General features: G+C 53.1%; 1 protein-coding gene across 1 annotated transcript; it reads left to right on the top strand.

Moving 5' to 3' along the window:
* Positions 1-6,804: 6,804 nt before the first annotated feature.
* INSM1 (INSM transcriptional repressor 1) lies at positions 6,805-9,726 on the top strand. The gene has a single exon (XM_013057035.2). The coding sequence runs from the start codon at positions 7,040-7,042 to the stop codon at positions 8,564-8,566; it is 1,527 nt and encodes a 508-aa protein (XP_012912489.2). The 5' UTR covers positions 6,805-7,039; the 3' UTR covers positions 8,567-9,726.
* Positions 9,727-15,407: the final 5,681 nt, after the last annotated feature.

The raw sequence follows: 15,407 nt of genomic DNA on the forward strand, positions 1-15,407 counted from the left end.
GGTACATGTCACCTGTAACATGGCTCCAAAACCCTCTTTCTTATAAATAAAGCAAATTTAGTGCCCACTAGAAAACATATGGATGCAGGAACAACAATAGTTTTCATTTATTTGGACCTCTTTTAATAGTGTGACACAATTCACAACCGAATTTTTTGATCAACAGGGTTTAAAATCGTTTTCATGGGTGCAATTCTGGTTTTTCAAATATTTTTTTTGTATTTATGTCAACATTCAGCCAAAGTTGGCACAATTACACTTGTCACTCAGCTATTAGGAGGGAAAATCATAGTTGGTGTTACAGAATTATACACCCCTTATCAAACTGATACGTCTCAAAAAGACAATTGTTCCAGAACACTAGGTTTGAGTTTTCTGAAGCAGGCAAAAGCAAGCAATAAAGTCCGCTAATCGTTCACACCCGTATGTTTTACACAAATGTGTGGGTCACTTAGAGGGAGGCCCAGCTTCAGCCACATACTACAAACTCTGTAACTGAGAGAACAATACCTACCCTTTGGTTCTTCAAACTGCAAACCAACACACCTGAAACCACATTTCAGGGGCCACCACATAAGTCAGCTTGAGGATCTATTCACCCCCCCAAACTCCCTTCCCCGAGAGGTCGTGGGTGAAACTCATCAGAAAAAAGAGTAAGTTTCCGAGACAGGCCCTGGGACCCGTGGGTGGAGATTAACAACCACCTCAAAAAGGATCAAGGGTTAGGATTTCTGCAACCAAGTATTACCCTTGAAAACCTTTTAGTCACACAAATGCGATCCCACATTACAATGCCGACCTTAACATTGAATCACACATTCATGTGACAGTAAGTTTTTCTTTGCTGCTTTTGAAAAAGTAGGCTGGGATTTGAAAAATGTGCAGAATGGGCTTTAGTCTACAAAATGTCTGAGGAGGTCATTCTCACAACTGTCCCACATTCACAAAGTGAGTAATTTCCCAAGTCTGAGCAGGAACTTTGGCATCTCTGGGTGGACTTCAGCATTTTACCAAACCCAGGGACAACTTCGGTAAGAAGAATAGAGAAGAACCCAGGGGTCATTGATTTGGGGCCTGACACTAGCTATGTTTAGGACTTCAAGAGAATAAAGGTATTTACTCCTCACTGATGATAAAGCCTTGCCAAAGAAAGCGCTTCCGAGAGAACAATATTTGGACTTCAGTGTGCGAGCAAAGATTCTGCCGAGACAGATGCATGCCTGAACTCCCTGAGTATTTCAGCATTTGCTGTTGAGCTGGGGACATTTTGGGCTCAAATGAAGGCAGATCTTGGAATTCGATCATTTTGAACAAAGCACAGTGACAAGAAAACACCAAAGTCAATTTCCCCAAGTCTTAGGCCTGCAATCACATGCACCTGACCATGTTTCCTGAGGCCTCTGACGCTGGTATGTGGGTGTGTGATAGAGGATACCCACCCCGTTTCCAAAAATGGCTCCTTGTATTACACCCAAATATCACAGGAAGGCCAAAAGGAAGCTGGTAGGGGAAAGGGAGCACTGCATGGAGGAAAAAACGTAAAGCCAGCCAGTCAATATTTACTCTTAGAAGAAGAGTGTGTGTGTGTGTGTGTGTGTGTGTGTGTGTGTGTGTGTGTTAGAGTGAGAGAGAACCCAGCTCTGGGTGAGAGAGCGCTAGCTAAGAAGCAGGGAGAAGGGCTCGAAAGTGCCGCTTGTGAGGAGCTGTTGATTGTTTTCTGGTTGAGAGAAGAGGTGATGATAAGGCTGGGATGCGGCGAGCGCCGGGGCCGGGGCCGCGAGCCGGCAGCTGTATGCTAATGCTCACAGAAACCAAGCCTCCGCATTCCCCATTAAAGCCGGCGGCCAGGAGGCCACACATCACTGAACAAATAGGCTCTCTCTAGACAAATAAAATAACACACGTTGGCCTACGGGGAGGGGGAGAGCCAGAGGGGGAGAAGGGTGGGGGAAGAGGGAGGGGGGAAGGGAAAAGAGCAGGGGAGAGAAGAGTCGGGGAGGAAAGGGACGGTCGGGCCGACGGGAGGGGAGAGGAGAGAGCGCTAGGGGGAAGGATGGGTGGTGGGGGTGGGGAGAGGGAGCCTCAAGGGTAGAACCGGAGAGAAAAAAGGGGAAAGTCTAGGGAAGAGAAAGTTGAGGGTGGCTAGACTGGAAGTGGAAAGCTGGAGACCGGCGGGGGGCGGGGGGGGGGGCTCAGGATATGAGGGGAGGGAGGGTGGAGAAAGAGGCAAGGGGAGTAGGGGAAGAAGGGCAGGGGGGAGTAAGAGGGAAGGGAGTGGGGCAGAGGAGCAGGGAGGCCAGAGATAGGAGTCGCGGGGGAGGGGGGGATAGGAGAGGGATAGTGGGTGCAGGGAATGAACACTTACACTCAAACCCCAAAGCAGCCACAAGAAAAGGGATACTGAGGCCAAGGCGAAGTTTGCGCCCCTTCTGGCCCGCGGGGGCCTGGGCACCTTTTGGTCCCGCCTGGGGCGGGCGACGAGGAGGATCGGAGTCGCGTGCCCTTTCCGGTCAGTTTCTGTTGCGGGTGGTGCTGCGTTTTCTGAGACGGCGGCGCGCGTGCAGTGCGGCCGCCGCTTCACAGGTGTAAGCAGTTCCCTCGTGCGCCCCACGTTGTGTCATCCCGGTCCGTTCTGTGACATTCCAGCTCTAATTGGCATAATTCTCTGCTTATGGCTTTTCCACATTTTCTGGCTTCGCCAGCACCACCCTTTCCATTGCGGGGTCTGGGAGCCTCTGGCCCCGCTCCCAGGGTCCCACCCAAGGCAAAAACAAAACAGCCCCGAGGGCACTTCACAGAGCGTGCAGTGGCCCCGACGGCACACTCGGGAGGATAAAAGGGGCAGCCAGCCACCCCGTCGGCCCCAGGCCGAATAATGGGTGCGCAGCAGATTGCCGGGGGCACTCGAAACTCGAGGGGAGGGAAATACTTGAGCGCGGTTTCTCCCCGCGCCCCGCGGAAGGCGCAGCCTCGCGGATTCTCCCTTGTTCGCTCTCTTTCATGCACTCTCCTTTTGTGTGGAATTATTTAAACGAGAGATCCATTGCAGCTTTATGCTAATGTGCCGAACAAAGACAGCGGCCCGCGGGCGGGTGCCCGGAAGGTGCCTGGAGGCCGGACCGGGCCGGGTGGGGCGGCTGGCGGGCTGCGCGTGTCTCTCGCGTGCCCCTGGGACTGACACAACAACCCCTCATTCCTGCAAACACAAAGCCTCTCCCGGGCTCGGGCCCCGCGCTCGCCCCGCGCACTAGGGAGCGGGTCCCTCCGGGACCTGACTTCGGGTTCGGCGGCTGTAACGCGCCGTTCAGGCCGGGTTGCGGCAGGTGGGCAGGGAGGGCCTGGGGTGCGGTTTCTGTGAGTCCCGGAGAGGGGTCCACGGCAGAATGGAAGTAGGGGTGTTGGCGGGGAAGCGCTGTCAACCCCGTCGCCCCTGGGCATGTCGCTAAACGCGCAGCGCGGTAGGATTGCGGACCCTCCCGTTTCCGCCTCTCAGGAGCTCAGTGACCGCCTGGACAGCGCGACACCCCACCGGGCAATTCCTAGGCCGAAATCCCCGGCTTTGGGGGCCTATTTCCAAGCTTCGCGCTTTCGGGAAACTCCCCGGAGCTAGACTCTTGAGCTGGGGTTCACAGTGAACCCCGGCGCTCTCCCCGACGGCTGTCTGGGACACCAGTACCGGAAAAAAAAAAAATAGAGCTCCCGCGGCCTCCAGCCCTTCGGCTGTCAAAGGAAGAAGCCGCAGCGGGGTCTGCCAGGATGTGAAGCACTGAGGCTGCCGAGTGTTTCCAAAGCGCAGCTCAGGACCGACCCCACAGGAAGGGGAGGAGTCGCCTGAGGCCTGGGAAGGACACTTGGGGACCTGCCTTGGATCCCTTTGCTCGCCGACTCTGGTGTAGATCCTCTGGAGCGAGGCAAAGCACGGCTCAGTGTTTCCCCGATCCAACTCCACGCGGCGCCCACTCGGAATCGCAGTGCGTTAAAGGCCGGCCGCTGGGGCGCAGCGTGGTGGTGCTTTGCTCTTCCCAGAAGACAAATGTTTCAACCCGATGGCCCCGTAGGGGGGGGGGGGATGGCAGGCGCGCAGATTTTGAGAAATGAGATCACTCAGAAGACAACCGAAACTTAACGACCAGGTGCAAGGCTGTACCTACTTGGAGGTTGCTGGTGTGTGCGTTCGCTCTCAGCCTAATTCTTCCCCAGTCCTGAGACTTGAAATTAGTTTCTAATACTAGCACCTTTCAAGTTTCCATTTATTTTGGCCATTCTCGTCTGAAAGCAGATTTCACTCTCCCTGGCAAGACTAAAAACCACAAACTAAGCAAAAGATCCATTGAATCTCAGTATCTCAATAGTGTTCAATAGATCCTCTAGGCTTAATTCAGAACCCGTTTGAATTCGCTGCATTCAGGAAGGATTTTGCTTTGGTTTGGTTCTTTTGCGCCCCCCCCCACCCCAGCCCTCTTTACAATTATGGGTGTTGTTATTTTTAAAGGATTCACAAGGTGACTAACTCACTGTTATCTGTTGAATGAAAGCAGTGTTACACATGCAAAACCAAATACCCCGCAGTCAGTTGGGGACAGCGGGCAGAGCCCCCGCCCTATTATTCCACAATCCAGATGGGATTCGTGATTAGAAAATAAAATTGGCCAAAGCTGTCCCGGAATCCCTCTCCTACTTCTAATTACATCAGTAGTATTAATCAGCGCCCAAAAGAGCAAGGAAATAACATCAGTTTCTTTTAGATGAAAACATATTTATAACTTTCATATAAACTCATTTTAGATTCTAACTTTTCTTGAGGACTAGCATTCGCCGCAGTTAGCATTTTTAAAACGAGGGTGTGAGCTTTCAAAATATATTCCATTATATGTATTCTACTCTTTTTAGTCTGAGTTTTAAAAAAAAGATCACAAACATAAAATCAAACATCTTTCCTTTTGATTAACCAACTTGATTAACCCTTTGATTAAATAAGCCTAACAAATTTCCCCATTACAACTTATTACCCATGGATTCTGGGGGGAAAAAATCTGCTTAATTTCCCCACCAGGGTATTTTTAGAGGGAAAATCCAAAAACAATTAAATACTTTCAGTGGCATTAAACATAACAAAACTCAGCATAATCTATATAGGTGCACAGAGTTTTCCAGAAAAAAAAATTGTCCGTTTCCTTCTTTCTCAATAAAGTGAGTGACACAACATAATAACATTTTCTGCGGCTTTGCTATTTGTTCTCTAGTGACGGGTGATCGGGCCCACTCTGCACTCGGGGTTCTGCCCAGGTACCCCGGAGATTCTGCCTTTTGTGTTCCATGGGGCTGGGCTGGAAAGAGGACGAAGGCAAAGTGCCCGATCTGGGTCCAAACGGGGCTGCCGAGGTGGTGGGTAGGGGATTGTGAGTGTGTGGATCTTCGTTGTTGTCTTTTCCTGGTGGCAAGGGTGGGAGGCAGCTTGTCCTCTCCGAGGCCGAAGCCTGCCTCTAAGGACAGATTGCCCCCACCTCCCCCCGGCCGGCAGCACGCGTCTCTTTTGCGTCCAGATTGGCCGCGACCAGCGCTCAATAGCGGGAGGTTAATTTCCTTCACAAAGGTGAAGGGGGCACGGCTCCGGGGGGGCCCCGCGCCCAGACAGGCGGCCCCTTTATTCCGCTGCGCCTTGATTGGAGCCCTTGATTTAGCATCTGATGTCAGCCGGCAGACAAAATGCCCGCTCCGAATGAAAATGCATGAGGCGGCGCAAGGAGAGCGGAAACCAACTTCAGTGGGGCGCACGCGGCCGACGGCGCGTTTCGGCCTTTGGCCAATTCCTCCCGAATCAACCCAGCCCCGCGCCTCACGGAGGCTCGGAGTGGCCTAGGTGCCAATCCTTGAGCCTCTGAGAACTTAAAAAAAAAAAAAAGAAAGAAAGAAAAAAAAAAGTTCATAAATTCAAGTTCCTTTTGGAACCCAGCCTAACTTACCACCACCACCACCACCACCGTCACCGCGCCCCGCCCCAGGGCTGCGTCTGCTGGCGATTAAAGTGCGGTGCCAACTGTTCCTAAAACTACAGATGAAACCTTCCAGACGCACACGGGCGCACGAAGGCCGTGGACGCAAACATCGTCCCTGGCTGCAGCCTGAAGGCCAAATCCTCTACCCAAGTTTGGAAGCCCAGGGTCCCATTTTCGCTTAAGTCCTCAGTCCCGTGGCCCACCCGGCCGAGGCTCTCGGCCGTCCCGGCTTTGCCGCTATTTTCGAGTTTTGATTATTTCCCAAGCACCGGGCGGAGTCCCTGCGCCTCCCCCGACCCCTCTCCCGCCCCAGCAGCCGCACTCAGATCTCCCTGGCGCCTGCTGCTGCCCACCGCCGCCCCTACCCAATCAGCGCGCACAACTTCCCCCTCCGCTCCGGCTCGCGGATTGAACCCTCCTGACATATTTGGGGCCATTCTTCTCCTTTGTTGCTATTTTGCTCGCGACCCGCGGGTAATCCCCGCGCGGGAGGGGGGCGTGCATTGTCGTGCTGATGGACGGGCCCATTTGGCGGCTCCGCGCCCCCCGGAGGAGAGACACAAAGCCCAGGCACGTGCGCCTCCCCATAGAGGAGCAGCAGACCGTGAAGGGAGGCGGGGCCGGGCGTGTGCCTGGGCCGGGCGGGGCGGGGCGGCGGCGTCGGGCGGGGCGGCAGCGGGGCGCGCGCGGGGGCCCCGCGCCCTCAGGTACATCTGCCGCACCTACCGGGCGACCCCCGAGTCCCGGCCTCCTTTTTGCCGCCCTCCCACCCGACCAGGCGGAGGAGCTGCGGGCGCGCTGATTGGCTCCGGGGGAAGCGGGAGGCGAGAACAATGGCCCCCTCCCCCAGTTAAAAGGGAGCGGCTCCCGGGCCCGGGGACAGGGACGCGCGTGCAGGGCGCAGAGCTGAGCCGAGCCGCCGCCAGTGCCACGCGAGTCCCGCAGCCGCCGCGTCCGGGCCATGGGCCGGGGGCACTGAGGGCCGCCAGGGCCGAGCGCGGAGGTGGGACCGAGCCAGTGCCTTGCCCTCGCGCCGCGCCAACATGCCCCGCGGCTTCCTGGTGAAGCGCAGCAAGAAGTCCACGCCCGTGTCCTACCGGGTCCGCGGCGGCGAGGACGGCGACCGCGCGCTGCTGCTCTCGCCTGGCTGCGGGGGCGCCCGCGCCTCGCCCCCAGCGCCGAACGCCGGGCCGGGACCGCTGCTGCCGCCCGCCGAGCGCGCCCATGCGGCGCTCGCTGCCGCGCTCGCCTGCGCGCCGGGCCCGCCGCCGCCCCCGCCGGGCCCGCGGGCCGCGCACTTCGGCAACCCCGAGGCCGCGCACCCAGCGCCGCTCTACAGCCCCACGCGGCCGGTGAGCCGCGAGCATGAGAAGCACAAGTACTTCGAGCGCAGCTTCAACCTCGGGTCACCGGTCTCCGCAGAGTCCTTCCCCACGCCCGCCGCTCTGCTTGGAGGCGGCGCCGGCGCGAACAGCACGGGCGGCGGAGGCACCTGCGGCGGCGACCCGCTGCTCTTTGCGCCCGCCGAGCTCAAGATGGGCACGGCGTTCTCCGCGGGCGCCGAGGCGGCCCGCGGCCCAGGTCCTGGTCCCCCGCTGCCCCCCGCAGCCTCCCTGCGGCCCCCGGGGAAGCGGCCCGCGCCCCCCACCGCCACCGCCGCCGAGCCGCCCGCCAAGGTAGCCAAGGCCCCGGGCGCCAAGAAGCCCAAAGCCATCCGCAAGCTGCACTTCGAGGACGAGGTGACCACGTCGCCTGTGCTGGGGCTCAAGATCAAGGAGGGCCCAGTGGAGGCGCCGCGGGGCCGGGCGGGGGGCGCGGCGCGGCCGCTGGGCGAGTTCATCTGTCAGCTCTGCAAGGAGGAGTACGCCGACCCGTTCGCGCTGGCGCAGCACAAGTGCTCGCGCATTGTGCGCGTGGAGTACCGCTGCCCCGAGTGCGCCAAGGTCTTCAGCTGCCCCGCCAACCTGGCCTCACACCGCCGTTGGCACAAACCGCGGCCTGCGCCCGCTGCCGCCCGCGCGTCCGAGCCTGAAGCCGCTGCCAGGGCTGAGGCTCGGGAGGCGACAGGCGGCGGCAGCGACCGCGACACGCCGAGCCCCGGCGGCGTGTCCGAGTCGGGCTCCGAGGACGGGCTCTACGAGTGCCACCACTGCGCCAAGAAGTTCCGCCGCCAGGCCTATCTGCGCAAGCACCTGCTGGCACACCACCAGGCGCTGCAGGCCAAGAGCGCGCCGCCTGCGCCTCCGGCTGAGGACCTACTGGCCTTGTACCCTGGGCCTGACGAAAAGGCTCCCCAGGAGGCGGCCGGCGACGGCGAGGCAGCCGGAGTGCTGGGCTTGAGCGCGTCGGCCGAGTGCCACCTGTGCCCGGTGTGCGGGGAGACGTTCCCCAGCAAGGGAGCCCAGGAGCGCCACCTGCGCCTGCTGCACGCCGCCCAGGTGTTTCCTTGCAAGTACTGCCCGGCCACCTTCTACAGCTCGCCCGGTCTCACGCGGCACATCAACAAGTGCCATCCGTCCGAGAACAGACAGGTGATCCTCCTGCAGGTCCCCGTGCGTCCGGCCTGCTAGAGCGCGCCCTCCACCCCGGCCCCCACTCCCCGCCCCGGAACTGTGCCTTCTCTTGGAGACCCACGAGGAGAGCGCGCTCTGCGCGCCCTGAACCCGCGTCCGCGCCGGGGGCGCCCACCCCCGGTGAAAGTGTTGTCTCCGCTTCTCTCGGTGTGGCGTGACGGTAACCCCGGTCCTCTGGTTGTGACTCCTTTTGGACCCCCACCCCCACCCCGTTTGCGTTGTGTCCCCTTTCCCCACTTGGCGCAACAGGAGCCCATCTCTTTTCTGTACAAGAGGGAAAAGCTGTACGCGTTTGTCTCGTGGTTGAAAGCTTCCCCCTTGGAGCGGAGAGCTGTTTTTCTTGCTAGTATTCGCTGTGTTCATGGTATAGAAATGCGGTTTGCTCTCGCCTACCAATCTCCGCTCTCTATGTATGTAGCGTACGGGTTGTTTTGGGTGAATCTTGAGGAATAAATGCCTTTATATTTCACAGGCTGTAAATTGAACTTCCCACACGATTAGCTTTATTATGGCTTGTGAACTGCTGGAGTCTGGCTTTACCTTTTTGTATGTGAACAAATCAAATTGCTTAAAAAAGAGTTTTCTTTAGTATAGCCACAAATGCCTTGAACTGTTGTCTGTTTGGGATTGTTTTGGGGGGGGAGGGAAGGGAATATTCAGAAAATGCTGTAGAAACTGCCTCAATACTTCACATAAGACTCTTTGGTTTGATCATCTTTTTTGAGGTAGGACTATATGAGTTCTCTCTAAATGTATATGTTGATTTATGAGTAATTGTTATTTATTCTTTATTTATTTATATTAATTATGAAGATTATGATATTATTTGATTGCAGGTCTTTTTTTTTTTCTTTTGGTACGCTTCCCCCCCTTGCCACTCTTGACATTTCACTGTGCATTTTAGAAGAGAGCCTTTTTCTAAAGGGATCTGTTAAAGTTTTAACTTTTATACCTATCTGAGCGAATTACAGACAACCTACCATTTTATTCTGCTTGGAGGGACCCTGGAGCCCTCATACAACCGACAGCTCTTACTTTTAAATGCAATCTCTTTTCTACATACATTATTTTCTTAATTGTTAGCTATTTATAGAAAGCTTCAATAGAACTGTTTCAACTGTATAACTATTTACTATTCAAATAAAAATATTTTCAAAGTCAAAATAAGATGGATTTATTTCTCCACCATGCGGCTTCCATAAAGATCTGAAATTATTTCTTAAAATGCGTGTTTTTTTATTTAAGAAAAAAAAGTCCCGCCACCCTCACTAGGATCATGGGCGTTAGAGCCTGAACCTCTAGGCTCTACCCTCTGCCCCTTCAAGGGTGTCCCTCTGAAACAGCTGACTGGAGCAGAAGGCTTGTCAGGAACCCTTGGAAATGCACTGGAAGGTGGGGTTAGGATGAAAGTTGTGGAGACTTTCAGGGAAATCTACTTAAGTGTCCACAAGAATCTACCCTTTTGACCAGGAGATGTAGAGACACTGCTTGAACTTAGAAGATCCTTCAGAAGTCCTGACAATTTGGGGCCTGGGGTAACAGTAACTCCTCACATAAATAAGGTGGGTAGTGGGTGGGTCCTTGAGTATCAACTAGAAAAAGGTAGAAACAAATAGATTGGCAAAGTAAGGGAAACAAACCAGATCACAACAGAAGTTAAACAACTGGGTTTGGGGTAAAGGCTCAAAAAGTGATTTTTCAATCAGGTGAGCAATCTGCTTTTGGGGGGAAAAATGGAACACCATCTATTTGAGGTATTAGATTTAATAACAGGTCATTACAATGTGTCACTCAGCTCTTTGAAGAACAATTACGATGCTCACCAGTTAATATTTCAAGTTGTTTTCCTCTCTTTGAAATTCTCCTTTTTGGTGCTGTGCTCAACATCACAAGTGTACATTCCTTTTGTGGTGTGTTTTGCTACTTTTTTCCCTGAGGCCCCACCTGAAATTGAACGTTTGTCCATCAAAGGGATTTCAGAAATCTGCCCGGAAAAGGCAGCCTGTCTGAAGGGCGTAGACAGGCTGACGGTGGGAAGGACAGTCCCTGAGAAAACTTGGAAGAATTGGGAAAGATCATTTCTCAGATTCTGAGCCTCAAGTGTGGTGCAGGAGAGGATTAGTAAAAGACCCAGCTGTCAGGAACACTGAATATTCCTCCCTGTGAGCGCCTGGCAACAGGCTCAGAATGACAATGGAGAAGCCACTACAGGTGAGTTGGTTCAGGGACAGATTACACATTGCCCTTTATTGCAGATGACTATGTATATTTATTAGCAGTTGGGGAAAATACTGGAGGACAAAAATCTCCGTGCTTGCACAAAATGAAAGCACGAGGGAAAAAAACATTATAACATCCTGGGAAGTTTGAATGAAACAAAATAAAACTCAAATTTGCAGGCTGTTGGCTGTCCTGCCTGAGGGACACTCACCTGAGAGTTTTTCAATGTCCTCTCTACATCACACCGTACGCTCAAAGATTCCTCCTACTGAGGCTCAGTGCGCGTTCGATGCCAACAGAAAGTTTCCTGGAAGGCCCAACGGTTGGCCACACACGGCAAGTGAGGCCTGACTGCAGGAATGGTAGCTTGTCATCTGTGTTTGGCTCACTGGTTTTCTTGTCCATAATCATAAAGCATAAATTCTAAGATCCACATTCATGAGGGTGAACAAAATTTGGTTGTTGGCAAATGTGGTCTTTCATCTCCGGCGGGAATGTATTTCTGTGGACCAAATATACCTTTTCTAAAATAGAAACTAGAATTTCATTGGTGTGATACTTTTGGGGAAATTATATAGAAAATTGAACCCAGGGGCACCTGGGTGGCTCAGGGTCCTGGGATCAAGCCCCACATCCGGCTCTCTGCTCAGCAGGGAGCTTGCTTCCTCCTCTCTCTCTGCCTGCCTCTCTGCCTACTTATGATCGCTGTCTGTCAAATAAATAAATAAAAATTTAAAAAAAAAAAAAAAGAAAATTGAACCCATTAAAGCTGACTAAATGGTGTCCAAGAAGTAGACAAGGTTTGTCTATTTCAAAGTTATGTCCTTGGGGTCATTAGGATGTTCCACAGAAAGGAGATCAGATTCTCTCTCCATCTCTCTCTCTCTCTTTTTCATCCCTCCCTGGATAATATGTTCACAAGGGTCCTTGTTATACAATACCAAGTGGAAATGGCCTCACCTTCTTTATAAATATGCAAAGGATGCCGAGAACACCCCGTGTGTCTGAGAACATCCTGCTCCAAGCTTGGACAACTTGCTTCCCTGGAACCCACGGAGACAGCCATGCCCACTGCAGCAAGGGATTGGGAAGAGGGAATGGGGGTAAGCAAAAGGGGCAAGACCAAAGAGGGAGGAGCTCAAAGAGGGGGCCAAATACAGGAAAGGATTTTATTTTTGCTGGTTCTATTCCTACACAGAGGTGGTGTCATAAAAGCAAAAAGCTGCTCCGGGCTCCCTGGTTCTGAAGTGAGCCTGCAGCTTTGCCCCTTTCTCCAGAGTTGATAATGTCCTCCGGATTCATGTTTCCCTGGAGGCCTGGAGAAGTCAGGGCCACTCCAGGCCTCAGAGCAGAAACAGTGGACTGGAGCAATGCCTGGCTGCAGTGGCCTGACCGGGGGCCCACCTACTCAAAGGCCTCTGCTTGGAGACCCGGGATTCCTTCTGTGTTCCACCTTCCATTAGGCGCTGCCCCTGCCTTCAGAGGATCCAAGGGCCCACTGCTGGGCTCAGTCAGGGAGTCCCCAGGGTACACAGGGGCTCCAGGGTAACTGGGGGGGGGGAGAAGCCAGGCCAGAGGCTCCCCAGCAGCCCATGATGACCCATCAGGGAGCAGAGTGGAAGCCTGGAGCCTGGCAGGACTGCAGCTGTGTGCTGGCAGGGTTCCTACAGGGACCAGGGTGCATAAGTTTGTGTGGGGCAATGCCAGTCTGCAGGCAGATGTTGCCCAGCGCATCTGTGCTGGAGGCTGCTGACCATGAGGGCCCAGCATCTCCCCTTGGCCTCCGGGGCTGGGCTCCCGAGTGGACCAGCCACCTCCTCCCAGCAGCTACACCCCTGTCTCCATTCCCTGAACTTCGTTCTACATCCCTCCACAAAGTCTTTGAACAAAGCAAGGCAGGAGCATCTCTCCACAGTCCTAGTGAATAGATAACACCATAGCGTTCTTCAACCATTGAATCTCTTGCGAAAAGAGAAAGGGTCTAGGATGTGGCTCTGGCAATCTCCCTGGCTCTGCAGGTCCCTCTGTTATCTGCCGGCCTCTGGCTCTTCATCTGTAAGCCAGAGACAGTGGGGCTCTGCAAGGTCCATGAGCCATTTGAGGAGGGTTTCTGAAGCCGGGAGAGATAAGGCAGCAAAGACTGGAAAGGGAGCAAGGGTCCTCGGTACAGGCAGGAGCAAACCTTTCTCCTGAGCGTGTTCTCCAGGTTTAGGATTAATTATGAATCCGCTGGTCTGTAGCAGGCAGGCTTTGAGCAAGACTTGCTATCCTCTTGAGGAAGGGACATTTGGGTCTCCTGGAGGAAGTTTCTAACTGACCCTTAGTGTGTGGGGTCACTTAGAATGACATACACACACAGCGATGCATCACACAGCATCTCACAGCACCAGGTTCGGCCAGAGAGACCTGTACAGCTTGGTGGTTGAAGGTACAAGCTGTGAGGTTTGGAGAAGGCCACAGGGAAAACTGAGTGGTAGAGAGAGCCCCCATACAGTGACAAAGCACCCCAGCATGGGAGAGTGAAATGAACAGCAGGCGAGCACCTCCACCCCCCTCTGATCGCCAAAGTGGTACCAAAGCTCGGTACAGTACAGCAGTCTAAAGACCCCTGGGATTCTAACCCTAAATTATGGAATAATTTGGTTAATGTTTTGGTACTCTAACTGGAAGGCAATCGCCTGAAAGTCCCATTCAGCTGAGAAAAACTTCAAATGCATCTTCAAGTTAAATATATCTAATATATTGAAAGAACCCTGTTGTTTTATATTACCAATCTGCAGCATTAAGTGGCCAAAAGAGGGAATGTGTGGTATACTCACGACTCCTAGGCTCTTTCTCTAACAGGGACTTACATCAGCATCACAAGAGAAGTTCAGAAGTGAGATCTGGTCCCTCTGCCCACAATGTCTGCACCCAGTGGCCCTAGGGAAAGAACGATTCCCAAATACCCAGGGTGGAGACACCCCGGGTGTCTTGAGGGATTGCTCAAGGTCCTGGGCACCCTCGTGCCCCCCTGGCACGTTGGTCAGTCAAGTGAGGCCAGGTGTGTCGAGACCACAGTAAGAAGGTATGAGAGAAGACAGCACCTAACTTCCCAGGGATTTCCATGAATAGGGAATGTTTTTTTTTTTTTTTCACCAGAACTAGGGAACTCCTGCTTCCTTCTGAGGTTGCTAAGGAAACTTAAATAATTTTCAAGGATTCATCAACATCTTGTCTTGTGCAAGCAACCAGCTATAGGTTTGGGTATCACCAAGGCAATTTCCCAGCAAGAGGATTTTCTGCAGACAAATGAATCCTGTGTCTTTGGACATTCCTTATGAGGAACTGTGGGTGGGGGCGGGGCAGGGAGTACTACATGCCAGGTTGGATCTGGAAAGCAACAGAGACCAATGAGAGGTGTCGCCAGCAAGGCACCTCTGATGGGCCTTTGTGGTGAAGAGAATTGATTTCTTACAGCTGGTGAGAGAAACAACTTGGCTCACGAATTTAACATCCACAACCTTCTTTTTTTTTTTTTTTTTTTTTTTTGGTCATCCTTAAGGCCTGATATGCTTCTCAGAATCACAGAACATATTTGAGCGTCTGATTTGAAGCCAGTTAACATATTTTCACTGACCCAAACACACACCCCTTCATCTCTTAAGCCCAAACTGTCATCGTCTGTGTCCCCACATACTTTCATTGTGGGCTTGGGTGGTTGCATCTGGAAAGTGAAACATTCCAGACGCGATGATCCCTCTGGCAGGATATATGGAGACCAGATGGGGTGCGGGATAAGCATGTTCGTCTTATTTGAAGATTTCTATACTGTGCCGATCTCTTGGTGGCATTCCCACACAAAGCGTCCCTACTGATGTGTTTGCCTTAGCTCGTGGCATGAGCTGCACTATGGGGATGAACCATTAGTAGGATGCTTGCTATATGGAAATGAAACCTATAGAATGTTTACCACGGGGCAGAGCACATTCAGAGGCGTGAGTGCCGGGAGCTCGTGTTTGGAGCAGGTCAGATTCACACTGTGCAGTATACCCAGTGTTTATGGGAAGCTCATCCACACACTTTGCATTCCTAGTTTACCGTGTTGCTTCCCACCACAACCCACGTGTTTGCCTTTCCTTCCACTTGGTTTGAGCCGGGACACTGAGCATCACAGAGCAGGAAACAATAATGGCAGAAACTTCAACCTGAATCCATTATTCTCCTTTTCCACTCATCAAAAAAGGCCCTTTTATTCTAATGCAACATCTGCTTCATCTCTGTTGTTCAGGACCAGGGCCCCGACGCAATGCTCCTTCTCAAACACCACAGCCAGGTGTCACACCTGACGGTGACAGGAGGAACAGACTGAGCCAAGAGGCTATTGTCTGCTGAATCTGATAGGAAGCAAGGGACGTGTCAGTGCACGGAAGGCTTTCAGAGGAGGTTCTTTTTACAGGAGGAAAAAAATATAGGCTACAGTTTCCTGTGAGCACAAAGAACAGAAAAGGATGGGGAACTTGGGCTGAAAACCATGTGTCCAATATTGCCAATTTAAAGCTTGTCGCACCATTGGATTACAGTTCTTTCCTCCTGCTCTGGGTTCTACCGTCTTAACATAAAACAAACCTCAATCATT

This window comes from Mustela putorius, unplaced genomic scaffold (genome assembly GCF_011764305.1).
Source record: "Mustela putorius furo isolate JIRA1106 unplaced genomic scaffold, ASM1176430v1.1 tig00000253_pilon_pilon_pilon, whole genome shotgun sequence".
Taxonomy (NCBI): domain Eukaryota; kingdom Metazoa; phylum Chordata; class Mammalia; order Carnivora; family Mustelidae; genus Mustela; species Mustela putorius.

What these genes read in the sequence shown, in the direction of transcription:
- INSM1 (XM_013057035.2), top strand. Translation starts at nt 7,040, where the DNA reads ATGCCCCGCGGCTTCCTGGTGAAGCGCAGCAAGAAGTCCACGCCCGTG.